Here is a 26,336-nt window from a genome sequence, read left to right as displayed (position 1 = left end):
CAAGATGACGCAGTGAGCAATTGACAAATTGACTAAACTCGAAACAAGAAAAGTATTCTCATCAGATATTATACATCTGATACTTATGACCATCAAAAAGATCCGACATCCGACATCCGACATCCGACATCCGACATCCGACATCCGACCCAGGCCAAGTCCACAATTCCTTTTTTTAAAATAAAAAATAAAAACCCTCAAGAAGGGATGGGAGGAGGGGGGGGGGGAGAAAATGAATGCCCGACAAGAGAACAACTGAGCCATGCATTCATTTCAACCCATATCAAATATAAAAAAAAACATTCATGCATTTGTTTCTTGTTTTTCTTCAGGGCTTTTGGGGCTACCAGCAGTTGCAGTTTATGTGTGTGGCAACCAGGTTCTTGATTATCCCATAAACAATATGCATCATCTTTAAAACACAAATGTAAATGTAAATGCAAATGCAAATGCACAAGAAGCAAGGACTTGTCCTCCGGTCAAGTTCCCCCGGAATGAAAGGGGCCATAGAACAAAGAACTTGCACTAAACAACGGCATGTTTGATTCAAATATGTACCGACATGATGCTTTGTGGAGTGAGAACTGAGAAGGGTAACACACACAGCCTCAGATGGTGTCAATGTCTAAAAAAAAAAAAAAAAAATAGACCAGAGAGCAATGACCATTAAGCATGACACCACATCGCCCCCTTTTTTTTTTCTATTTCCCCGTTCGTTATTTAGACTAGCTCTAATATTCCTTATGCAGTATGATGCATCTCTAAATTCATGAAAATGATCTTGTGTACATGCATCCATTATTTGGTGGATTTAATGTCAGATCCCTTCCCTGAAATAAAATTATTTTTAAGATCTCGCACTACAAGTTACACGTTCTTGACATTTATTTCTATCCATCCTGACAATGAAAGAAGAATGAAAAAAGACAATCCCTTTACACCTTGCTCTAGGCACTGTTCCTGCCTAGGATTAACACTGTAGGCCAAGTGATATCAACAACATCCTCATTCTTCAGACCCTCCTCTTTCAAGATGGCCTCAATGGTCTCATCAACAATATCAGGTCGTTCAGGATGCCTTTCACTAAAAGTCTTGTATCCTGACCAAGTCTTGAGATAGTTTCGGAAATGCTCCATCGACACTTGTTCCGACATGAGTAAAGGATAACCATCCTTGTTATTAGGGAAATAATGTCGTTCTACATCCTCCAAAGGCACTTCAATACTCTTGTACATATTATTTAAGATCAACCGACCCGGTTCCCAAAAGGTACCCAATTGATCTGGTTCTATTCCCAACTCCAAAACCCGTTGACTAGCTCGAGGATATTTCTCAAATACCGCAAATGCGTAGCCCACAGCAGCAAACGTCCCATGAGGTTTGAGAACACGCTTGACTTCTGAAAAGAACGTTGGGTGATCAAGCCAATGTAAAGTCTGTGCGACCGTTAGAACATCTACTGAACCTTGTGGGATCACCTTCAGATCCTCCCCTTTACTGACATGATAACTGATGTTGGGCTTTTGGACTGCAGAAGCTAACATGGTCTCCGAAGGATCCACACCATAGACATGCTTGAACTTTTCAGCCAAAACGGACGCGACCTGACCAGTACCTTCAAATAGAAACAAAAAAAAAAAAACATGTATATATTGATATACACAGTTCGTATAAAAATTAGGGGGAGAATTGATTAAAAAAAAAAAAAAAAAAAAACCATTTTTCCTACCTGTACCGACATCAACAGCCATATCAAACTGACCGTGGTGGCGTGCATGATAGTTGTACACCATCTTGAAGAAATTTGCATTATAGCCTGGACGAAAAGATTGATAAAGTGCGCTATTAAAAGTCTTGCTTGAGAATGTAGCCATAGTAGTAACTGAGATGTATAGCGATTTACATGTATGTATGTGAAATTTTAAAGGAGAAGGAGACGAGGAGGAGGAGAATAAAAAAGTGAATGTGAATGTGAATGTGAATGTGAATGTGAATGTGAATGTGAATGTGAATGTGAATGTGAATGTGAATGTGAATGTGAAGAATTGTAGATCAAATTCATCTCACATTTCGCACGCTTTTTGCTTACAACGCTGGCTATTACGCTTTTAATCCATCATGAAGTACATGTATATGTATATGTAGTTTGGGGTGGGTAACACAATTGTTACTCAAGAAATCAGTCTGTGTTGGTTCGGTGGACGGACCCTCTTTACTCTTAAAAGGTCTTCGGATCATTGAACCATGAATTTGCATTAGGGCCCCAATTCATGTGTGTGCGCAGCAATAGGACGATCCGGAGTGCCAAATCCACATACACATTCACATTCACTTTCTGTTACACTAACTCAGGAACAACACGTTAACACACACACAAAAACAAATGCTCAATAGATATGATATAGCCCTTGAAAAAATATATTTTAGGCTCCTGCATAGTTCAAGATCTTCATCTACATGTTTTCTTGCCATTTACATCTATCCCCTCTGACAAGGAAGAAGGAAAAAAATCTTTTACGTCTTGTTCTATGCCTTATATTCCATGCTTTTTGCTCTACGGCTTTTGCTCTATGCGTTATTCCTGGCCAAGATGAGGACTGTGGGCCAAGTGACATCAACAACATCCTCATTCTTCAGGCCCTCTTCTTTCAAGATGGCCTCAATGGTCTCATCAACAATATCAGGTCGTTCAGGATGCCTTTCACTAAAAGTCTTGTATCCTGACCAAGTCTTGAGATAGTTTCGGAAATGCTCCATCGACACCTGTTCCGACATGAGTAAAGGATAACCGTCCTTGTTATTAGGGAAATAATGTCGCTCTACATCATCCAAAGGAACCTCAATACACTTGTACAAATTATCCGCGATCAACCGACCCAATTCCCAAATGGGTCCCAATTTATCTGGTTCATTTCCCAATTCAAAAATCAGCTGACTAGCTCGAGGATATTTCTCAAATACTGGAAATCCGTAACCCAGAGCTACAAAGGTCCCATGAGGTTTGAGAACACGCTTGACTTCTGAGAAGAACTTTGGGCGATCGAGCCAATGAATAGCCTCCGCAATCGTCAGAACATCCACTGATCCTGATGAAATATCCTTTAGATCCTCCCCTTTATTGGCGTAATAAGTGAGATTGGGCTTCTGGACTGCAGAAGCTAGCATGGTTTCCGAAGCGTCCACACCATAGGCCTGCTTGAACTTTTCAGCCAAAACGGACGCGACTTGACCGGTACCTTCAAAAAAAAAAAAAAAAAAAAAAAAAAAAAAAAAAAAAAAGAGATCACGCGCGTGTATCAGTCAATCAAATCATAATAAATCTATACGCGCCCATGAGAAGCGGAAATCAATTGAAAAGCCCTGTTTCTTTTTTTTTTTTTTTTTTTTTTTACCTGTGCCAACATCAACAGCCACATCAAACTGGCCATGATTGCGTGAATGGTAGTCGTATACCATCTTGAAGAAATTGGCATTATATCCTGGACGGAAAGATTGATAGAGTGCGCTATTGAAAGTCTTACTTGAGAAAGTGGCCATGGTTGTAACTTAACTTTGATGTGAAGCAGAAGAATAAAAAAGAAAAAGTTGATCGCGTGTATGTATGTATGTGTGTATATATATATATGTGTGTGAATGTCTTTGTGAATGTGAAATGCAAATGAGAATGCGAATGGGGGGCTATTTATATATTATTCTTCCAATCGCGATTTCGTACATTTCACACGCTTTTGCTTGCGACACGACCATACGATTTTTGGACTAGTAAAAAAAAAAAAAAAAAAAAAAGTGCATGAAGTTAGAGTCAAACACATTGACTCATCGTTACTCAAGAAAACGGTCTTGTCGATCGGTGGACGGACTCCTTAAACAAAAAAAGAGTCTTTGGGGCCAGGGTGCGCAAGTTTTGTCCCTCTTTTGCCCCCACATTCAAGATCTAATTATGCGTGTGCGCAGCAAATAGGATAAATAGGGCAAATAGGGCAAACAAGGGAGCAAATAGGATGGACAGGATGGATAGGATTAGGATAAAAACAGAACGGACTGCCAAATCAAGCAACAGTTGCATGTGCACATGCACATTTTTTTTACCCTTACAGCCTTTAGGACTTTGTTGCACATGTCACACACACACACAAACCCAATCCGTTTACTTCATTACTTCATTCTAAACACTCTTGTGGAGTTTCTTGCCTTACAGCGCAGCCAAGCGATCTATGCTACGCATATATACACACAGAGTATTAATACATTTAGTTTTATTTTCAATTGCCTATTGCTTCTATACCATATTCAACCTATTATCACATTCTCTCTCGGTCCGAATCAGGACATGGAGGAAAGGGAAGGAATCCGCTGTCTACAAATGTCAACGCCGGCATTATGTAGTCTAACATTTTTTTTTTTTTTTTGAGTCGACAATCCATTAGATTAGTCTTTTTCAAAACATCTGTTGAAAGCAATATTGTCAATAATGAAGATTCTAATTGGATCTTGATAGGGTTCTAGCAAACAACCCCCTGTTACTTGGAAGGTAAAAAAAAAAAAAGGTCCATTCTTGATGCGGATGATATTCACTACACAAGCACATGTACATAACAATGTCGCGACCAATCCCCCTCTACCCTTTCTCTTTCCCCTATCATCCCAAATCAGCGCTTTTTTTTTTTTTTTTTTTGCTCACGCTCAGTTGCGCTTCGACCATTCCATGATTCATTATTTTCACTCACGATCAAGATCTGCCTCCCATTTTGTTTCAACGCAATACTATAGCACAGATCGTTTTTTTATTTTTTTATTTTTTTATTTACCGTTACATATTCTAATGCACTCTTTTGTTTATATTATACATGTTAGTAGACAAAGGAAAAAAAAAAAAAAAAAAAAAAAAAAAAAGGGCCAGAACTTTTACCTTCCCCCTAGATTCTATAATCATTTTCTAATAAAAAAATGATCGATGTATAAATTTGTTGTGCATGCATCTTGATGTTGCACTAAGCAAAGTGGGATAAAGAAAAGAGGGAGAGTTGTGTATATACATCTTGCTATTAATACCTTGGGTTACTCTATAGAATCCGAATTGTTACTCTGTAGCACCAGCAAGCTCCTCCCACTCCGAGGAAATTAAAAACAAACACACACAACACAACACATCTCAGCCCAAGACGGTTGGATGTAAACTAAAAAGAGCACATCAAAGCTCTTTTCTTTCTTTCTTTCTTTCTTTTGACTCCTTTTCACTTTGACAAATGTGTCTCTCGTAAGCAAAATCAAAAATGGATGGAGGGGATAGGAGGAAAGCGGCGGACATACCACATGCACAACATCAACCAACGGAATATGAGAGCAGCAGCAACGATAACAAACAGCTGCAATTATAATAAATATATGACATCTTTTTCTGGAGAGATCCTTTCTAGCCTCTTGTTCTTTCTTGGCTTTTTCGTTTCGATTACATGTCCGATTCATTGTTGTTTTTGTCTAGATCCTGGCATCCCTTTTTATTTTTTTGTGAATACGGAATAGATAGTATATATATATGTATATCTATATCTATATATATGTTAATGGGTATGGAGAGATCTGCTTTTAATCCTTCTTGAACATGTTTGGCATGGAGTGATGTTTTAGAACTTTAGGCCAAGCAATGCAAACTTCAACTTCACAGGGATAAAAAGATATATGAATTTTTATATTAAATGGAAGGAATATTAATGAGCTCTATATATTTTGCTCAATTGAGACTCTGGATTCTCACCTTTCTTATTATATCATGCACCATGACCATTTCTTCTCTCCTCAACCTCTCCACATACATTAAGATCAGTATTGAATGTTTATCATATGTGCCATTGGAGATATAGTTAAATGATTATATGAGCAAAAACAATAAAGAAGAAACCATATATACATGTATAATATGAATGGAATGAAAGGCGTGAGAAGACTCTAGAAAGCTCAAACAATGGCGCCGGTTTTTCTTTTCCTTTTCTTTTTTAACAGAGCCACGAATAAGAAAACAGACTATGCGTTTGCTGAGAATTCTACTCATTTTCTACTTTGAAATTTAAAAAGAAAAAGAAGAGGAAACAAAAAAAAACAAAAGAGCCCTATTTTCGAATGCTTGTACATGTTATGTGACAAAACATACATGAACTTACATCAACTTACAAACCTATCCTTCTCCCCTTTTCATTGTTTTTTTTTTTCGCCCACTCTTTTATTATATTTTAGTTTATTGGTTCATGTACATGTATGTAGTTTAAACAACTGTGGCAACCAACCGGCACCCCATTCCGACAATGCATGGTGATCGTAGTCTAAACTCCACCTTCATCTTTTCTTTTTCTTTTTTTTTTTTTTTTTTTTTTTTTTCCCTTCCTCACTCTCTTTTCTCTTTTCTCTTTTCTCTCTCATTTTTCTCTTCATTCATCTTCCCTTCCCTTTTTTTTTTTTTTACTCTTTGGATCAGCTCAGCCTTGCTTCTTATTTCCCCTCCCCCTCTTCCACCTCCTCTCTTTTCAACATTTCTTCATAACGCTCATACATCCAACAGCCTACAACTACATTATCATTCCCCTTCGCTCTATATTTTATTTTCAATTGCTCCTTTCAATCAACTTACATACGAAGCCAGGATCTTGGATCATTCATTCATCTGTTCTTCCTACATACACACACATACACAAACACATATACAGTCTTTACATTTTCATTTACACGTATCACTCAACTGCACCCTTCCCCCCTTCTTTCCATGCGCTCAAAAGATTAACAATTGCACACACAATTCCTCTTCACACACTACGTTTTCTATTGAATTAATTCAGGAACAACACATTGACGACACACCCACACCCACACAAAAAAAAAAAGAAAAAAAAAAAAAAAAGAAAAGAAAAGGAAACAGAAAAAACAGAGCTGGCTAATTTTTGGCCATGGTGGAGATCATTTGGGGCGATGAACCAGGAACAGGTCCAGAGGTTGATATTCCTTTAGGAGCTCTCCGTCGCAACATCCTGATCGTGTTCGGAACCACCCTCACCGTCATTGGACTTGTCTCGACCTATTTGTTTCAACAAATCTCGAAAAAGGATAATAACCTTCGACAACGTGGTCGTTACCTTGTGACACTTCAAGGTTACTTTGGCACATTTTGGTTTGCGATCATTTATGCATTCCAAGCATATAAATATCGTTTCCCATGTGCAGTCCTTTACTGGGGTAAATGGAATGTCGGACAAAAAAAAAAAAAAAAAAAATTGTTCAACTGTATATTTTTTTTATATAATATGTGTGTACAAGCCTTCTCCAGCAGGTGCAACAAAAAAAAAAAAAATCCGAACCAATTTTTTGCTCACATTTTTTTTAATACAATGGCGTATGGTCTTTTGGATCTTGCATCATTCCAAATAGGGAGTTACTTAACCTTGGTACCATTCGTACTCTTTGTTCTCGGCCGTAGTTGGCGTCTCATCACGCGATTTCATCGTAACAATGCCATTTACCACGCACGTTTCATTGAACCATCCGATCTAACAGTATTGGGAAGAAGGGGTAGTGTGAATGGACCTGCTGTATCTAGAGAGCAGCAGCATAACGGAAACAACAGCATCAACACTGGCACCAGCAACAGCAATAGCAACGAAAAACTCTTTGAGTTGTCACATCACACTCTGGAAGAAATTGAACAATCTAAAAAATGGTATAATCGCTATAGGACCGTGACCGATCGACAGATATTTTACTTTGGTGCCGGATACATGGCCATGACTACTTCGGTTGCCATCTATTACCAGTTCCGTTCCCCAAATATCTCTATTAACCCTCTGAGCTATAACTGCCATAGTGGAGATGAGGTTAGTTTTTTTTTTTTTTCCTTCCTTCCTTCCTTCCTTCCTTCCTCCAGCTATCTCTACTTGTCTATTGAAGTTACCAACCCTAATCCTTTTTTTTTTTTTTTCCTTTCTTCCAGTATCTGCTACCATATAGTACCATGATTTCCTTCCTTTTTGTCTTGGGGCCATTCATCATTACACGACTAAAAGATGTCAAGGACGGTTTCGGTATTCGAAAGGAACTCATCTTTACATCTCTTTTTTCGATACCATGTGTTGCCCTCTACTTTGTCATGCCCGCACTCTTTCCAAACTTCACAAGAAGGGTTTTGGATAGGACCACTTGGATGGCCCTCATCCTGATAGCCAGTCACCTTACCAGTACATTAATCCCCCTAGTCCAACATTTTCGGACCTATCCTCATCAATGCCAATACACTGCCAGAGCATTTCAGAGAAAAGCACAGCGCAAGACAACTCCAGGAACCTTTTCAACTACAGCAACAGAAGCAACAGAAGATCAGCCATATGATTCTGAAAGTAAGGCTATTGCAAGGAACATTGCCGGTGGTGCGCCGGGTTTCAGACCAGAAGTGATTCCTCTCTATGCAACATCACAATCAACTGGTTTGGATAATCATCAACAACAACGGCCATTCCCTTCAACAACTGCTGTGCCTAAATACAGTGATCTTGTCCAAGGAGCCGTGGATGAATCCTTCCTGGATGATTCTCATCGAAATAACAGTGGAAACAATGTCAACTCGACGCTCAAGGGCCTGACCCGGAACCAGAAACGGGAACGTTTCGGTCTTGGTCTTAGTCTTCGAATGAATAACAGCCAGGGCACCAAAGTCGAAAATAAAAAGACAGATTGGGATGAGTTTATTCGAACACTTGAAGATCGTACATTGTTTAACAGGATGAGCGCGTTCACTGTTCGAGAGTTTTGTGCCGAAAACACCCGTTTCCTATACGAGGTATCACGGTTGGAGAAGAGGGCTTTACAGTATGAACATCTACGGGATTTGACATCAAGCTCATCATCGCACGACTTGTTGCAACAGACTGCCGCCACAGCATCTTCACCTTCAGTTGCTGAAACGACCACAGACGTGTCATCGACTTTGCCAGCATCGGATAAAATAACAAAGTCATCTTCTGTAGGGACCAGAAATTCGGTTATATCACCCCTCCCAACTCACTTTTCAAATACCGGCAACGGCTCGGCTAGTAGCCATCAGGGACCACATCGAATCAAAAAAATCGTCTCTGCATCTTCTGTTTCATCCACTATGCCAATCCTAGTTCGTCGATCCTCTTCGTCCTATTTTGATGATTCAGAGCCGTCTTCTCCATCGGGAACGTCCTTTCGACAGCATGGCTCTAATAATTCTTCTACAGCACTGCCAGGACTGGAGGGAGGCGTTGGCGCTCAAACAGATTATCTTAATCACCATTATCATCAGGACAATACAATCCAGACAGCATCGACAACGCCAGCACCATCATCAACAGCGGCTTCAACGATCATTAACATGGGACCTTCATCACCTCAAGAACACGATAGCGCACCGACCACGACTAAAAGATCGTTTGCGCCTTTACCGATGCCACCTACATTGTTGATCCACTTCGAGTACGTCTACAAGACGTTCATTGTTAGTGGTGCGCGTTTGGAGCTTAATTTGTCTCATAAGACCCTGCAAGAGATCCATCAAATGGCTCGACGTGGCGAATGGCGATCAGGAATGTTTGATGGAGCTATTTATGAGATTCAGGAGCTACTCTTCCGAGATGTCTGGCCCAAATTCGTCACCTCATCCCAAGGCTTGAACTACAGTGGATCGTCACCCGACACTGCCACTCCAGCTAACAGGACTGATTCTAGCGTGAGTACGAGGGATAGAGCTCATTTACAAGAGGCCATCTTCCCAAGTGGGAGTGGACCATCCTCGACCCATGGATCTAGTCATGACAATACAGCGCTGTTTGTTCCATTTGATCAGCAACAGCGTCAACAGCAACAACGTCAACAGCAGCGTCAGCAGTCTTCCTCTTCTCTTCAGCGGAAGGCCACCATCCCCGAGCCCCCCTCCATCATGCTGACTTCTCAAAAGTCCCCCCTATCTAGAGGAGCATCTTCTTCTGATACTGGTGCAGGCTCTGCGAACGAGGCGATTATACAAATGAGTGCAGGAAACAGCGGCAGTGTTGGTGGTGGTGGTGGCTACTATAATGGCGGCTATTATAATTACAACAATGGAAGCGGGAGTGCTGTGTCCTTTAATATACAAGGAGCACCACACCACTACAACCATCAGGGCCGCACAGCAGCATCAGCATCAGCATCAGCAGAAGATACATTTCCTGAGGGAGTATCTCGATCAGGACCAGGACTCAAATCCTGGTTTACAAAGAAGAGTCGAACAGGGATGGCATTGACCTCCAATAATACAGAAGAAGAATCTTTGGGAATCATTGAGCAGAGTCGAAAGAGTATGATGGATCGTAGGAGTGGTAATTCGGATTTATACTCGAGTAGTCTTCAGAACGCCTCTGTGCTCAAGTGAACAAGAACAGATGGCAGATAGGATGATGCGACAAACAAGCTTTTTTACTATGACAATTTTAGACTTTTATCATTTACAATTACTACTATTATGCAACAACTACAACTACAACTACAACTACAACTACAACTACAACTACAACTACAGCTTCTACAACTATACATATATTTAGTGCCAGCACTAAGTAACTAAGCATCAGCAATTGGCTTTTTATTTATTTATATTCCGCCCACTGTATCATAGCCTTCCCATTCCCATCACAATAATAATATATACTTGTCAATGTCAAACATAAATATATAAATATATATACATATTGTTCAGTTCACTTGGCCATGATATAAAGTATGTATTATGTTTTATACACTAACACGCAAAAAGCATTCTCTTTTATTACTTAGGGGCTATCTTTGTAAACGCTGATCAAACTTGGTACAAATAAAGCTCCCCATTCACCATTTTTGTCACTATTGCGTATAATTCTTTCAGCTTGGTTCCTGATTGAAATAGCAAGTTGGTCATGAACGCGTTTTTTGATATAAAGATCAATCCTTTTCTTCTTGTCCTACTTATATTTTATCAAAGCTCATGCCTCCTCCTCCTCCTCCTCCTCCTCCCTCGCCCGAAGACACCACGATAGTGGTTTCGAGGAAGAAGCCTTCTCCTTGAGGCAGATATGAAAAGTTAGAGTCGCTAAAAATCATATGACTTTTTTTTTTTTTTTTTTTTTTTTTTTTTTTGGATTTGATATGGGGGTAAAGTGCAAGTGCTGACTGACAGGGCATGGACCATGGTGGCTAGGATCATGAATCCCAATTGATAAGTCAAAACTAGTCAACGACTTTCTGGCGAGGACTCTACTACTTTATTTTACAGGCGTGGGCGAGCTAAAGCCCAATAACAATGGCGAACAAGGTCAAGACCTTCCCTTAATCCCAAAATGCACGGCAATTTTGTCGATTGGAGAAGCTCCACCAAGAGAATATAAGAGTGAGGATGAGGGGTAAGGCAAGTTCATCTACACTTAATTGGGTATTCGCTTCTTTGTATTTGCTATTTTATATGTCTGAGATTCGTTATGCCATTGGATGCTTCTGCAGACAGAAGTCCTTAAGAGTGATCAGAATTTCTATGGCAACACTTAAAATTGCTAAAATAGATGGGAACCTCCAACCGGGTTCTTTTATGAGAAAGCGATGAAGGATGATTATGGTTGACATCTTTTTTTTTTTTTTTAAGCATGTGCACATACAAAATTCATATGTGTTTGAGTGTGCACTCTCTGTTCTGTAAGCTGTGTGTGTAATCAATCTTTATTAACTATTAACACTCGAGATTCCAGAATAAGTGGTGAATGATGTCTGATGGTAGAGCACTTGGTCAAGCAGGCTGAAATTTTAACAAGCATGCTGAAAAATTGAACCAGCATGCTGTAAAAATAAACCAGCATGCTTGAAAATTGAACCAGCATACTGGAAATAAGAAGCAACATGCTGGAAAAAAGAAGCAGCATGCTTGAAAAACGAACCAGCATGCTGGAAAATCGAACGAGCATGCTAAATAATTGAACCAGCAATGCTGGAAAAATTAACAAGCACGTGCTTCTCAAAAATCGCTGCTGCTTCCTCAAAAATGAAGCTTTGATCATACGTACAAATGTACAAATGTACGAAGAATAACATATTTCCCAGGACAACAGCCCTACAGCCTCAAATTAATAAGGAAATCTCTCAACAAGATGGAATAAAAAACCTAAATAATGTGGTGCTGCGATCCCATATTCGATTCTCATCCCACACAATGATGACTTGAATGATGATGGAGGGGCTTTATTGGTGTGCCAAGTATATTAAATGTCTACATAGATGGGGTTCCTAAGAAATGAAAGAGTAAAGCTAACAAATAGGGTTGACCTTGACTCATTTTTGCGTGTTGGTGTATATATATAGAGAGAGAGAGAGAGATATCTGTTCCGAGCCTGCGCTTATTTATGGGAAGCCAAGCATTCTAGCATTGTTCTCGGAAAGGACTTTGTAGTCCTCGGTGGCCTTCCAAGCCTTGATTGAAGGATCCGAATCAATAACCTCCTTGACCTTCAAGATACCAGGAGTCTTCTCGGGCGAGATCAAGCCCTCCTCCGCAGTGATCATCTCCAAAAGGCAGATGAAGAAGTAGGCTCTGAAATCAGCGAGACTCAACTTGTTACCAACGAAATGGCCATTGGTTCCATTGTCCTTCAAGTGCTGCTCATTATATTTGATCCAATTGGCGATAGGGCCTGCGACCAGCTCTTTCCTGTTCTTCTCCTGAAGCTCCTTGTCGTCTTTGACAGCGAAATAGCGGACAAAGATCTTCGAGTTCACATCCATGAGCTGAGAGACAAAGGTGTTGATGGCAGTCTCTTCGAACAAGTTGGAGCCGTAGAAACCAAATTTGCGAGCCAGGTAGCGTTCAATTGAATCGGACTCTGCGATCTGGAGGGAAGTCTTGCCATCAGCTGAAATCTCCTTGAGCAAGGGCATGACACCAAAAGGTGCCTTGGGCTTTTCCTCGGCCCAATTGTCGCCAGGGAAAATGTTGGTGAACTTTGCGCCAGCGGCTGCGAGGATGAGGCGAATGGCAGTGGCCAAACCGTGGACATTAAAGTAGCGTACCTCAAAGGTGGTATCCTTCTTTTGGCTAAGCTCGTCGAAGGCGGCAGCTTGAGCGGGATTGAAGAACTCGTGAACCATTGTGAAAGGAATGTTAGTTGCTGATGTGGTTGTTAGCTTGAGACTGTGGTGCTGATGAGGATGAGGAGAAAATAAAAGAGAGGAAAGAGGTAGGGGAACCCGTCCTTTTTATACCTCAAATTTTGATGCGGATATTGTCTAAAGGCTGATGTGGCAAGTGATGGAAGGCTAAAGAAGCGCTCTCATTTTCTACATACTACGCTGATCCCAGGATATTTTCTTTTGCATAGATCGCGCCTTTTCCTTCTCCGATCCTAATCACTGAATTAATAATCGACGATGATTGCACTACATGTACATACAACTTTCTTGTCCATTGATTTTTTTTTAGTCTCATACTTTCTTTTTTAGTCATTAAAGAATGTCGTAGAAAAAAAATAAAGAAGGCTACGTACACTTACCTGAAAGAAAGTTTAGTCAAAAATAAAACTTTGAAGAGAAGCGCTATCTTGCCGTTTTTTCTCAGGATGGGCTGCCAAAAACGTCAGTCGTTAGCCACATTGACCTCATTAACAAAAGTGTAAACTTCCATCTTAGTTGATGAAGTCTTTATGTATGTCACGTATGAGCTGTTTTGTCAGAGGTTCAAAATAAAAAAATATAGAAAAAAAAAATCATTTTGAACAACTTTCTCTCCGGTGACTGCATGTTCTATGTGCTTAATAATCCCAACTATTGAGAATCTAATAAAAAATAAAAAAAACTAGCAGCATGAGAGCGGCGTAAAATTTGTTTGATGGGGCTGAGGTTATTCAAAATTAAATAAAGTAGCGCATTTCTTCATTGCGCAGGGCATTTGTCAGCACTCAGATTTGCCCATCATTTGACACCATTCTCCCATGCGGTAAAAAAAAACCAAGTTTCTTGTATCTAAAAACCGGCTTGTGGCAGTTCACATCGAGCGTCATCAGCGGGTTGGCTGTGCATGCTTCACCTGAAACGAGAGACTGATGAAGTCCTCGTTGCCTATTCGTGGTCACGTTTTTTAAAACAATGGGTCACGATCTTCCCTGGATAGGACAGTCGCAACTGGTGCTTTTGATGTCTTTTGACTATTGGTTTATACAGAAAACGAACTGAATCATAGATGTGGGGAATTCAAGAGTGACAAATATCTCTATTTTTGCGAAGCCCCAAAGTGATATGAGCAACTATCTCGTTGGACACAGTAGTCACTAAAGAACGCAATGAGCAGCACATCCTGGATCGAGTGAAATATAAAATAATATCAATAAAGTATTCACTAAATAATAGACTCAAGTCATGAAACAATATCTCGAATTCATTAGAAGAAACGATAAAGATATTGGGAAAATAAAATATAAAAGGATTATGCCTTTATTATTGGACAACTTAATAAACTATTAGTTCTTATTATTTGATAGCTGAAGTGTCGTCCGGTGTGCTGGCGCCAGTAGCCGGAAGCGAACGCATGAGGATTAACAGAGAATGTGCATTTGTTGAGATGCCAGCTTGGTTCTACAGACGCATCTGTTTTAAGATAACTAAGCTGGCTCATTCGGTAACTTTTCTCTAGAATAAACAAAACATCTTAAAATCGTTGCATTGGCTGTTCCCGAGATAGTGAACTTCAAAACCGTGTCCAATTATTAGGACTGATAATGGTAGTCGTGGATACTCCTAAAAGTGCTTTCACGCGGAAAATTAAACAGCCTAAGATGATCCTCATTAAGACAACAGAGCTATCGTATTGCTCTCGACTTCCAGGCATAGGGCACGTAGATTGTACGATTCTTCTTTTCGTTCCGCTGCTTGCTATACTTTTTGACTGACGAGATGCCTTGCCTGCGAACAAAAAGTATACATGATGTTCTATTGTGAATACCATGCATATATGAGAACAAAGCGCAAATATGCAAAAATAGGAAGCAAGTGCCCTTGTGCCATTGCATAGATGCAGTGGAAAATAAAGGCAAGATAAGAAATCGGTACGTAACTTATCGAAATTATTAACATTTGCACACAGGCAAAGGTCCTGCTTTTTGGCAGCTATAACGGTCCTTGCATGTCGTCCTTTACATTAGGTTCCAAAGCATCGAAGAATTTTGTGTTCGGGTTAACTTTGACTTCAACAATTATTTCAGTATTGTCATCAAAGCAGTATTCGACACCGGACATTGTGTCCGCTCCATCATATGTCTTTTAGATGACATGACAAGAAACTCGTTCTACTACGAATCCTTCTTCATGATTTTTTGTCGGATAACAGTTCCTGTAAATCCTAAGTTCTGTACAAAATACATGTACTGAATCACCTCTCCTTCGGTGTTTTTAAATATAGTCCACGTGTTAAATACGCGCGGTGTTTCATTATGGAATCATTGTGTTTGGTATCTGTGTATTATTGAACTTGAGATTTTTTTTTTTTTTCTCCGATCCTTATTCCAAAACATCTTTCATTCAAGACTCTCATTCAGTCAAGGACAAAAAAAGAAAAGGATCCCCTTTTTTTTTTTGCTCATTCCATTCAGAAGATGAGCCGAGGAATGCATTCAACAACTGATGCTCCTCCTATTGCAATAGGTCGAATACAACCATCCGTTAATACAGTTCTAGATCTTGCACGAGGGAGTGAACAGCATATTGTTCGACTTTATTATCTTCCTACGCCCAACACCAATGGATTCACAACGACACATACCATTGTCTCATCTTCACTCTCACCTTTACCTTCCTCCTCTTTAACTTTATCCTCACCTTTATCTTCTCCATCTTCTTCACGCGCGAGAAGTAGCAGCAATGTTTATCAACCAGACATGAAGAGAAATCATCATGATATATGGTCAGAACAGGAACACCATCACCGCCATCACCAACAACAACAACCACATCGAAAGCAATATCAGAAACACAAGAAGAGAGCCTCCACATTCTCATTAACTGAAGGTCCTCGACGACATTACCGACGCATCTGGCATTTGACACGAGTATCTGAACATGAACGTGGAATTGTTCATTTAGCAAGAATGCGAATCTCGACCATGGTAACTACCAGGTGCTTAAAAAAAAAAAGAAAAAAAGAAAAGAAAAATGATAAAGGAAACTTTCATTCAGGACTTTATATTGATATCTGAAAAAAAAAAAACTCATTATCAATCGGTTTCTATATTCTTTTATATATATAGATCATCCCAACCTCTTCACTCCCTTTCCTTTCTCACCTAGTATCATTACGCCTACAGGGCAACATGTTGACAGAGATTCCTCTTCAAGTCTTTCGTCTTCCTTCCTTGAGAGAACTGGATGTCTCTCAAAATTTACTCACAGAGATCTCCGGATTGATTGGCTTATTGGCCCCTACACTAGAAGACTTGTTCTTACAATCCAATCAACTCACCAGTTTACCTCAACAAATAGGTCGATTGAAACGATTGAGGCTTTTGGATATTGCGGATAATCAACTAGGATGTATTCCGGTGGAAATTCAACGGCTCGTATCAGGATCATTTACTACAGCTGCTACGAATGCTACGGCCTTTGCTACTACTGTTGCTATGACAGCCACTATGCCTGCGACAGTTACTGTTGCCTCCCCACCTGAGACATTGAATCAGGCTGAGGGATCCTCTAGCAATTCTGGTAATATCAGCAATAGTAACGTCAACATCGACAATAGTAGTAATGGTAGTAGCAACAACTCAACAGAACATCAGCACCCTCAACCTCAACATCCTCGTCAGCACCATCTTCTTTTTCATCCCCCACTTCCTCGCTTAAGCGGAAATGCTGCCCCTGCTGCTGTTGCTACTCTCAACCCCAGTGTATTGCTGGGCGTATTGAATGAAGAAGGCGGTCATGATGATGATGACTATGTGCAAATACGCCAAGGAATGAAGTGTTGGGCGCGAGGAAACCGATTTTGGCAGGCCAGGACACCCTCTTCATCTTTTTCTTCCTCTCCATCCTCTTCTTTTTCCTCAACAGGCTCTTTAATCAATGTGATGCCTTTATCTCCAATGAGTGCAATATCATCAGCCGATACAAATAGCGCATCAACAGCAATAATACCAACAATGACAACCAATCCAAGTTCAAGTCCAAGCCCAAGCCCAAGCCCAAGCCCAAGCCCAACTCCAACCTCAACTTCAACTTCAATTTCGACCCCAATTCCAGTAGCTCCAGTAACAACATTCTCATCATCACCTTTATCGTCATCACCTTTATCGTCATCACCTTTATCGACACCATCACCCACCCCTCCATCTTTTTCATTAGTTTCTACGTTCCCTTCATCTCAAGGATCGATGCCCACATTACCGTCCATGGAGTCGCTTACAATTTCATCAAGAAATAATAACAATCCTACCACTTCTACTGCTGCTAGTTCAGCCAATAGACCGAGCTCATCATCATTTGACTCCAGCGGCATTAATCATAACCATAACCATAACCATAACAACTACAACCACCATGGTCACTATCATCATTATCATCATTATCGTCAGCACGTCTATATCCAACATCCTCAACATGCTCATCACTCAATTCAACCACAACCTAATCAAGCTCAAAACCATAACCAAAATCAATACCAATATCATAACCAACATCATGATCAAAGCCGAAACCAAAGGTGGAGTCATCATCAACATCAGCATCAACAGGCTCCAGGTCCAGAACATTTAGTTGACAAGCGTGGGTACAGTAAGGATAGTTACACCTCCTGTTCATGGACATTAAGTCTTGCAGATATCTGCTCTCAAATCGTGGGAGAAAAACTTTATGATGATCCACACTATTTTTGTGAACCAAAAAGTTGTCCATTCAAGAAGCAGAAACGGAAACAGAGCCAGAGCCAGAGCCAGAGTCAAAGTAGGAGTAAAAGCAAAAGCAAGAGCAAGAGCAGGAGCAGGAGCAAGAACAAGAACAGGAGTCAGCAGTCTCAACACAAGAGGCAAACCCCTTTAAATATGGGTGCGAAGCAAATAGTTGGAATGGATTTGATTGAAGAAGAAGGAGATGATGATGATGATAGCAATGATGATGATGATGATGATGATGATAGCGATGGCTGTATGATCATGTTGATGCCGGAATGGATGATGGAACAGCCAGGGTTTGCTCATTTATTTGAGCTACGTAAATCTTTGCTATTACAGCAACAGCAACAGCAACAGCAACAGCAACAGCAACAGCAAACAATTTCAGGACAAGAAGAAAAAGTCAAGGACGACGACTGGATTGATTTAACTCATGAGAGCCAAAATCAGGGTCAAAGCCAAAGATCTAGCTTTAACCGTCTCGCTTCCTTTGAAGAAAACGAAAACAAAAACAAGATCAAAAACAAGAAATCAGGACCTTTATTGCTGTTAAATGCTGCGCCACCCTCCATATCTCTTACACTTGAGGAAAGAGAGATGGAATGTGAATATTGTTCAGTTTGTCAGAAACGACTGTATTTTGCAGGGATGCGTTGGAAGGGACTTGGAGTGATGGATGAGATGATCGTACCTTTGGAGTGGATCGCTTGTTCAGTTCAATGTAGAGCTCGAGCAGAACATGGAGAGGGACGGGATCCTCATAGCCGTCAACACCAACAGCAGCGTCAACATCAACATTATCATAATCAAGAACAACAACAGCAACAACAGCAACAACAGCAGCAACTTGGCAATCGCAATTCTAGCCGTAACTCTAATAGGGTGTCCTATAATCCCTCAAATCTTCCATCATACGGTTGTTCTTCCTCCTCCTCGTCATCTTCTTCGACTATGACACCAACGAATCAAGGAAGGACATCAAGGGCATCTCGGAGCACTAGTATGAGCATAAGTGTCTCAACTCAGCCTTCATCAAATGTAGAGTTCCAACATGGGAATCACATGAAGATTCATCAAGGGAATCAGCAAGGCCTATCGCCTAGAGTCTCTCCTGCTACAGAATCAGCGACAAGTCCAGTTGTGTCAGTAGAAACAATGGATCACCGATACCGACAGCGGAATTACTATCATTATCAACAACAGCAGCAACAGCAGCAACAGCAGCAGCAAGAGCAGCAGCAAGAGCAGCAGCAGCGAGAGACACAATCTCTGACACAGCCACGACCACAGACACAGTTTCAACCAGTAGTGCAACTCAACTCCAACTATAGAGAAAATGTACTTTATGGCTTAATTAAATCGCGGACTCTAAGGAGAAGGACTCGGTCCTTATCTCTTTAACACAACAAAAAAGAAAAAGAAAAGAAAAATATATATATATATTATATATTATTCCTTTCCTAATGGAGAAAGAGAACCCGGTTTTATCGCTCCGTCATTTTGTTTAATTATTTAATTGTTGATGTATTAGGTGTATTAGGTGTACATTAATGTCTTTGTGTTCATGTGTGTGAGTGAGTTGAGTGAGTGAGTGAGTGAGTGAGTGAGTGAGTGGAATGTTGTTTCTGGTATGGATATGATAATCTGATCCTGTCTATCCGATCGGAAGATTGATTGCTTTTTTTTTTTTACATGTCACTACTTGTGACGAGGTTTGGGGAAAGGAAGCAAAGTCATTGGTAACTCTTAAGAGATGAAACATTGTAATACATGTATATCATTTTGCCTTGTAGGTTTTATATATGAATTCTTTATTATTATTTTTTTCTAGCTCAGATGGTTGAATGTCATGCTCATTAGAGGTTGTCTTTCACCTCGGATATACCATTTTGAATTGACTCGGTTGGATGGGATCGAGGTTGGAGAAAGTAAAAGGACATCTCAGATTAAAGAAACATATACATGTATATATATATACCTAAAGATCGGGGAATAGATGAATAAAGAAAATAAAATAAAACCCTATTTTTTCTTTCTTTTTTTTTTTCTTTTTTTTTTTTCTTGGGAATGTTTGGAACTCGGAAGCGGAAGGAAGGGAAGGGAAGGGAAGGGAAGACAAGACCTTGAAATGAGTTTTGGAGGGAACGGGGGGTTTAGTGTGGATTATGTTCAATGTTTCGAGTTGGGTGTTTCGTATTTCGGATCTCCAGTTTCGAGTTTCGAGTTTCGAGTTTCGATGATCTTGGTAACTTTAAGGACTATACCAAAGAACAAAAATGAATATATATTTATATAATAATAATAACAATAGTAATAATGTCGGATGCCATTTCGTTTACTTGCTTACTTGCTTACTTGCTTACTTACTTCATGTGTTTATGAGAGATAGAGAGAGTGAAAAGAAAAGAGGGGAAAGAATTCTCACGTCAATAAACAATTACCCTAAACATTCTGTCGTCATTAAATTAATCTTTTTTTTGTTTATTTCTCGGGTTGCTGGGGCCTAAACCGACTAACCGGAAATAGGAGGTTTAATGAAATGATGTCCGTGGTTTCCTCCCCATGGTGGTGGACAAGGTCATTTTGGTAAGCACTTTAGTATAACTTTCTTTCTTAGTGAAATTAGTTTTGGGTCATGGATAATATAATATATATAATATATATATAAATATTCGTTTTGGCACTTGAAGGACGGCTGTTCTTAAACATGTATACGTATATATATATATATAATAAATATGTAACTACTTAATTGTTTAGCTGGTAGGGGAACCCACAAAGAGGAACCGGACGAAAAAAAGAATAAATAAAAATGATACAGCTTATATTATGGATATAATAATAATACATATATATATATGTATATATATATATACGTATATGTCCCTACTTGAACATGGCTAAGCTTTATATAATACGCTGATTGTAATCTTTACTGGATCAATTACGAATGATCACCTTCTGCATGGATATAACATAAGACATCATCGGCGATCTATCTTAAGAGTTTCATATAATATAATATAATATAATATGTAAATATTATTTATATAGTCCATAACACATGACTAGTTTTATTCTTTTTTCCAACTAGTTTTTATTTTTTTTTTTACTAGTTTCTATTTTAGTCCGGGTTCATTGGGACTCACTTTATACACTCTACTGGCCCCAGCTTTAGTAATAAAAGAAAAAGAAAAAGAAAAAGAAAAGAAAAAGAAAAAAGAGTTTTGAATCAATTTCTCGTGTCTTGACATCAATTAGCTTTCCATGTCTGAGGATGGGAGCTACTTTTTTTTTTTTTTTTTAAGAAAATGATCGACTAATCAGCATATACGGATTCATATATTACACATGTGTATATAAAGATGACACTATAGATTTGCCAAAGGAACTTTAAAAAAAAAAAGATCGAGGAGCTACATCTGCGAAATTGCGATATCATTTAAGACATATGGATATTGAAAGAAAGTAAGAAAGATAGAAAGGACGACGAACGAAAGAGAAGGAAGGAAACCTTTTTTTTTTAAAAAAAAAATAAAAATAAAAAATAAAAAAAATAAAAATAAAAAATAAAAAAAATAAAGAAAAAGGAATGGGGCGTGGAGATAGCTTGAATTGGGTTATAGTTAATATGATAATGATGTTGATTGACATTGACATTGACATTGACATTGACATTGATCTTAACACTGATATTGAGATAATTAATAATGAATGGTGATGATGACAATGACAGTGATGATGATGATATATATATAGCTTTGTGCTGTGCTGTTGCTGTGCTGTACACGCAAGTTTAAACAAGGGCTGTTTCGCACTTTTGCAGCAAACAGGTTCACGTTTTTTGTATAGATATATATATATATATATATATACTATATGCTGTACCAGATTGTCTAAAAAGCTTAAGATCCAGGACCAATGGGCTTCTTCCCATGTTACCATCTCTTACTTTTATTTTGCTCCAATTGCTCTGGTAACGTTCTTTTTTGTTGTTTCCAGTGGTAAGAAGTTTGTACAGTTACGTGTATGGATGTACATGTTATTTGTACATGTGGTTCTTTTAGATAAAAAAAAAAAAAAAAAAAAAAAACGCGTCAACAAAAGTATATTTGAATTTTCAAAAGCAAAAATTGTACACAGCAAAAAAGAAGAAAAAAAAAAAAATCCAATGTACTATTTTGCTTGTATACGTGTTTATTGACAATGCCTCTTAGACTTGTAATGCCATGACGATTTGTTATATCCCATGTGTTATACCACATCGTGTTCGATAATTCTCTCTGACGAAGACAACGCCTCAAACCACGACAAATGAATGAAACTTTGTGTACAAGTTGTATGTATGATTTCTTTTTGGTCCACTTTCTGCTCTCCTGCACGTCGAATGTCATTGTGCTCTTTTTTTCTTTTTTTTTTTTTTTTTTTGTTTTCTGAGCACAGAGAGAAACAAGTAAGAAAAGAAAAAAAAAAAAAAGAGCATCTATCCATCCTAGTCTATGCTTCAACAACAACAATAGGGAAAAAAAACAGCGAAAACAAAAACAACCAGAAACATCAATGAAAAAATGGCACGGCCTTTTTTTTTTTTTTTTTTTTTTTTTTTCCTTTGTGGTTCCCCTCCTACCCCCTCTCTTTCTTCATCACAAACAAAAACTGAGCAAAAACAGAAAAAAAGAAAAAAAAAGCAAGACATTTCACAAAAAAAAAAAAAAAAGAGCGATGAAAGCAGAGAGCAAAAGTAAGACATCTGTTATACAAAAAGAAACAACAATAACAACAACAACAACAACAACAGAGAAGACACACTATCTATTCATCTCTCTCTCTCTCTCTCTCTATCTTTCTCTCCCCTTTTTGCTCGCTCGCGGCTCTTTTTTAGATGCTCATAGCCCATAGCATTTATACTAACATACGCGCCTAAAAAGATAATAAATAGAATTCCGCGGAATGAACCCCAAAAATTTGGCAGAGTATATGTCATTGTGTAAATAAAGCATGTAAAAAGAAAAGGCATTACAAATAAGTTGAGGAGAGCATACGTAAAAACAGAAGAGCGCGAGATGTTAATAGATAGATAGATAGAAACATAAAGAGCATCGTTTAAATAATAATAATAATAATAATAATAATAATAATAGAAAACGCGAACGCGGTCTTTGGCCAATAACCTAATTTCAGCTACTTCAAAAACACGCGGGTGGTTCATTAGTAATAGTGAACCCGAGAAGGGTCCAGGTGATTCTAAACTGGAGTTATGGAGAGAGGGCCTGTGTTTCCATCAGAGGTAATGTTAATGTATTGGGATAATAATATCTTTACTCTTCTTTTTTGTTTTGTTTTTCCATTTTCAAAGACTTTGGGTTTCTAAAGTTGAATACTGACTCGATTTCATGAGTCTCAGAGGTTGGGAACAGAGACATATTATATGGAGAGAGTAATCAAGGCAACAAAAAGACTAACGGGTAAAATTATTAAGGCCAGGCCAGGCCAAGAATTTGCAAGCAGCAACCATAAAAACGCGCATGTTTGAATGTAGAACAGACGATAGGTTACTTTTTTTTTTTTTTGGCAACCGAAAAAAGTTCACGGTGGTCTCAATGGTTGGTTCTTCTCTCTTTCTCTCTCTCTCTCTCTCTCTGTCTTTTTTTGCCCTTTACTCCTTCCTGTCCCGTTTCCATATCTTTATTTTATTTTATCTTTTTTTTTTTTTTTTTTTTTTTTTTTCCCGTCTCCCGATCCTTTTTCTTGAATCAGAAAAGAAAAAAACTTCATTCGTAGTTGTGTAGTAATGAAGTTTTAGAAACAAAACAAGAAAAAAAAAAAGTTTTGCTACCTTATAGGTACCGTCTCCAGGGCTTATTCGTAAACTCTATTTGGAATCTGGATCAAGTGGGTCCTTTTGAAAATAAAAATAAAAATAAAAATAAAGATAAATAAGAAGAAGATCCAGGGAGGGGTGGGTATTTTAGTATGAGAATAATATGACATGACATGTATGTATGTATAATTCATGTACCAAAAAAATAAATAAAAAATAAAAAAATAAAAATGAGAAACAAAAGTAAATGAGAATATAAGACAAAAGGAAAAGTAAGAAAGATTTACTTTATTTTTTTTACTTTTGCTCAATTCTCATTCGATAGGGTTCAGGTGAATTATGGCCTTTGTTAATATGCGGGGTTATTTAAGCAAAATATAAAAAAAAAAAAAAAAATCTTTAACAGGAACTCCATCTATCCCAGTCCATGCATAATACAATAAAAAGCTGTGCGGAAAGGATTAAAGGGAAGGCGGAGAAGGGCAAGATTAGCATTGAGACAAACGAAAGGACGATCGATCGAATCGAAAAAAAGTAAAAAGTAACATGCATTGTGTCTTATATTAAATATACTTTTGGTGAATCCCATCGGGTTTTTCCGATTGGGGGACAGAGAGATAATGAGGATCACTTTTATGTTTCCGCCTCACTCTCTGTTCTACATGCCACCGTAACCACTCTAAAATATCTTTTCTGTCTGACTAAGAGAGGAAAAAACAGAGAGAACGTGTATGTGAGGTGTGTGTGACATTAGGAGGCATCTACGAATTATAGATCTGTTGCGTAAACAACGCGTCGTTCTTTTTTTTTTTTCAACATTCCTAGGTTTTCTTTTTTTAATGGTGAGGTGGCGAAGGCATATAATATACAGTTTTCGACCGATTATCTGAAAACTGAAAAAGGCTCTGGAAATGAGTAAAATAAATTAGAGAGAGAGAGGAGAGAGCGAAGGGAAAAAAAAAAAAGAGGGTGGTAAGGAGAACTCATTAATCGTACACATCAATGTTTGAGATTCGCGAACAAAGCGCAGAAGCATTACATTTCATTTCTCTCTCTCTTTTTATTTATTTGCTTGCTCTTGCTCTAGCTCAACAAACAAATCAACAAGAGGAAGTGAGAGCATTTAGGACAGTTGGAATAGAGAGAGAAGAGAGAAAGTAAAAAAGAAAAAAAAAAAAAAGGTCGGCTTGTAGAAAAGAAAGAGGGAGAAAGAGAGAGAGAGAAGAGGGGGGCGTGGTTATCCTTTTTGTGATTAATGGCGATGATAAATATTTATCTTTTGATACTTTATTTTTCTCCTTTTTTTTTTTTTCTTGAGCGTAGTTGCCTCAATCATCTCTTTTGATTTGTTTTCCTCTTTCCTTTCCCTTTTTTCCCTTTTTCCCAGTCGGTCTGTTAGCTTTTTGGCTTTGTCAGCCTGACCAGCCTCTCAGGAGCAAAAGTGAAGAAAGAAAGAAAGATAAAGGAACGTAACATTGAACAGAAAGAAAGAAAAAACCGTTGTTTATTTTAGCGTTTTTTTTTTTTTTTTTTTTTTCTTTCATTTTCTTCATTTTTAATTATGATCTCGAAACAAGGAGTAAAAAATAAATAAATAAACAAGCCAACTATCCCTGCATCTGGTTTAGCGTCAATATATATTTTTTTTTTCAACAGATGTCCTTTTTTACCTTTTCAACGGCTCTCAAGAAAGGGTGGCGAGCAACAAAGGGGTGAAGAAAAAAAAAAACTTTCCAGCATGCGTATAGACTCAAGCTCAGTGCGGTAAGCAATGCTCTTTTTTTTTTCTGGTATACTTTGCGCATAATGTCAGAAGGGTAGTACAACATGTAGAATCTTTTCCACACAAACAAACAAACAAACTTTTGTTTTTGGCGTTCAAATAACAAAGAGATAGTCATGAGAAATGAAGAAAAATAAGGAGACGAAAACAGTGTGAGAGAATAAGCGTGGCCAACCATAATAGAAAGAAGCAACAAAGAGTCAAAAGGGGATACAATGACAGAAATGAGAAATTAGAAAGTGATAGAGAGGCGTTTCCTTGTCATCAACTCTATTCCCTGCATGACATAACCCATTGAACCTTTGAGCATTTTTCTTTTTCCCGACCTCAAACTTCTCCCAGCAATTTTATATATCCATACAACAAAACAGAACGTTCAAAAAAACCTTTTTTTTTTTTTTTATATCATTTGTTGCATGGTAACCAAGGTCTGTGTGTTCACGCCTCTTTCTCTCTTTCTTTGTGGCCAGAGTGGCAAGTGGCGAGTGGCAAGTGTAGGCTTATAGATCATATAAACATTCATCCCACATCTATACAAATACAAATAACAATTACGCATATTGCACATTATACACCTTATTTACTATACACAAACATTATCAACTCCATGTGTATATCATGTGCCTTCAATTAACTTTACACCTCATTGCTCCATAGCTTCATTCTCCCAATTTGTTGTCATTGTCATTGTCATTGTTGTTGTTGTTGCTATATATTACTTCTTGACGCCTCTTTCTACATTACTCTATTTCCCATATCTAACGTTAAAGGTAAAGGCGTGGAATGAGGTACGTGTTGCGCCTTCAAAATA

The 26,336-nt window shown here is 38.5% G+C and overlaps 6 protein-coding genes across 6 annotated transcripts; 2 read left to right on the top strand and 4 right to left on the bottom strand.

Moving 5' to 3' along the window:
* Positions 1-856: 856 nt before the first annotated feature.
* BCR41DRAFT_333302 (S-adenosyl-L-methionine-dependent methyltransferase) lies at positions 857-2,031 on the bottom strand. Its single transcript, XM_022021885.1, has 2 exons — positions 1,730-2,031; positions 857-1,615 (listed from the first exon to the last, which is right to left on the bottom strand). Exons 1-2 carry the CDS (start codon positions 1,872-1,874, stop codon positions 948-950), a joined length of 813 nt encoding a protein of 270 aa, XP_021883748.1. The 5' UTR covers positions 1,875-2,031; the 3' UTR covers positions 857-947.
* Positions 2,032-2,396: 365 nt separating this feature from the next.
* BCR41DRAFT_420045 (S-adenosyl-L-methionine-dependent methyltransferase) lies at positions 2,397-3,644 on the bottom strand. Its single transcript, XM_022029841.1, has 2 exons — positions 3,393-3,644; positions 2,397-3,236 (listed from the first exon to the last, which is right to left on the bottom strand). The coding sequence occupies exons 1-2, from the start codon at positions 3,535-3,537 to the stop codon at positions 2,569-2,571; spliced, it is 813 nt and encodes a 270-aa protein (XP_021883747.1). The 5' UTR covers positions 3,538-3,644; the 3' UTR covers positions 2,397-2,568.
* A 3,291-nt stretch (positions 3,645-6,935) lies between these two features.
* Positions 6,936-10,608, top strand: BCR41DRAFT_384608 (hypothetical protein; the record flags this gene model as incomplete). Its single annotated transcript, XM_022027590.1, has 3 exons — positions 6,936-7,221; positions 7,414-7,856; positions 7,973-10,608. The coding sequence occupies 3 exons, from the start codon at positions 6,936-6,938 to the stop codon at positions 10,406-10,408; spliced, it is 3,165 nt and encodes a 1,054-aa protein (XP_021883746.1). The 3' UTR covers positions 10,409-10,608.
* Positions 10,609-12,200: 1,592 nt separating this feature from the next.
* BCR41DRAFT_348486 (glutathione S-transferase) lies at positions 12,201-13,466 on the bottom strand. Its single transcript, XM_022023311.1, has one exon. It carries the CDS (start codon positions 13,138-13,140, stop codon positions 12,397-12,399), a length of 744 nt encoding a protein of 247 aa, XP_021883745.1. The 5' UTR covers positions 13,141-13,466; the 3' UTR covers positions 12,201-12,396.
* A 2,088-nt stretch (positions 13,467-15,554) lies between these two features.
* On the top strand, positions 15,555-19,322 carry BCR41DRAFT_420042 (hypothetical protein; the record flags this gene model as incomplete). The annotated part of the gene is made up of 2 exons (XM_022029840.1): positions 15,555-16,145; positions 16,287-19,322. The coding sequence occupies exons 1-2, from the start codon at positions 15,636-15,638 to the stop codon at positions 19,320-19,322; spliced, it is 3,546 nt and encodes a 1,181-aa protein (XP_021883744.1). The 5' UTR covers positions 15,555-15,635.
* A 3,350-nt stretch (positions 19,323-22,672) lies between these two features.
* BCR41DRAFT_233246 (hypothetical protein) lies at positions 22,673-23,378 on the bottom strand. The gene has a single exon (XM_022020082.1). It carries the CDS (start codon positions 23,128-23,130, stop codon positions 22,738-22,740), a length of 393 nt encoding a protein of 130 aa, XP_021883743.1. The 5' UTR covers positions 23,131-23,378; the 3' UTR covers positions 22,673-22,737.
* Between the last annotated feature and the right edge of the window lie 2,958 nt (positions 23,379-26,336).

This window comes from Lobosporangium transversale, assembly GCF_002105155.1.
Source record: "Lobosporangium transversale strain NRRL 3116 chromosome Unknown BCR41scaffold_8, whole genome shotgun sequence".
NCBI lineage: Eukaryota > Fungi > Mortierellomycota > Mortierellomycetes > Mortierellales > Mortierellaceae > Lobosporangium > Lobosporangium transversale.
This window is presented reverse-complemented; position numbering and strand designations above follow the sequence as displayed.

Bases quoted from the DNA above. Each gene is read 5' to 3' on its own strand.
- BCR41DRAFT_333302 (XM_022021885.1), bottom strand. From the start codon at position 1,874: ATGGCTACATTCTCAAGCAAGACTTTTAATAGCGCACTTTATCAATCT. The intron at 1,616-1,729 runs GTAGGAAAAATG...TTCTATTTGAAG, and splicing joins GGCTGTTGATGTCGGTACAG to GTACTGGTCAGGTCGCGTCC.
- BCR41DRAFT_420045 (XM_022029841.1), bottom strand. From the start codon at position 3,537: ATGGCCACTTTCTCAAGTAAGACTTTCAATAGCGCACTCTATCAATCT. The intron at 3,237-3,392 runs GTAAAAAAAAAA...TTTTTTTTGAAG, and splicing joins GGCTGTTGATGTTGGCACAG to GTACCGGTCAAGTCGCGTCC.
- BCR41DRAFT_348486 (XM_022023311.1), bottom strand. From the start codon at position 13,140: ATGGTTCACGAGTTCTTCAATCCCGCTCAAGCTGCCGCCTTCGACGAG.
- BCR41DRAFT_233246 (XM_022020082.1), bottom strand. From the start codon at position 23,130: ATGAACCACCCGCGTGTTTTTGAAGTAGCTGAAATTAGGTTATTGGCC.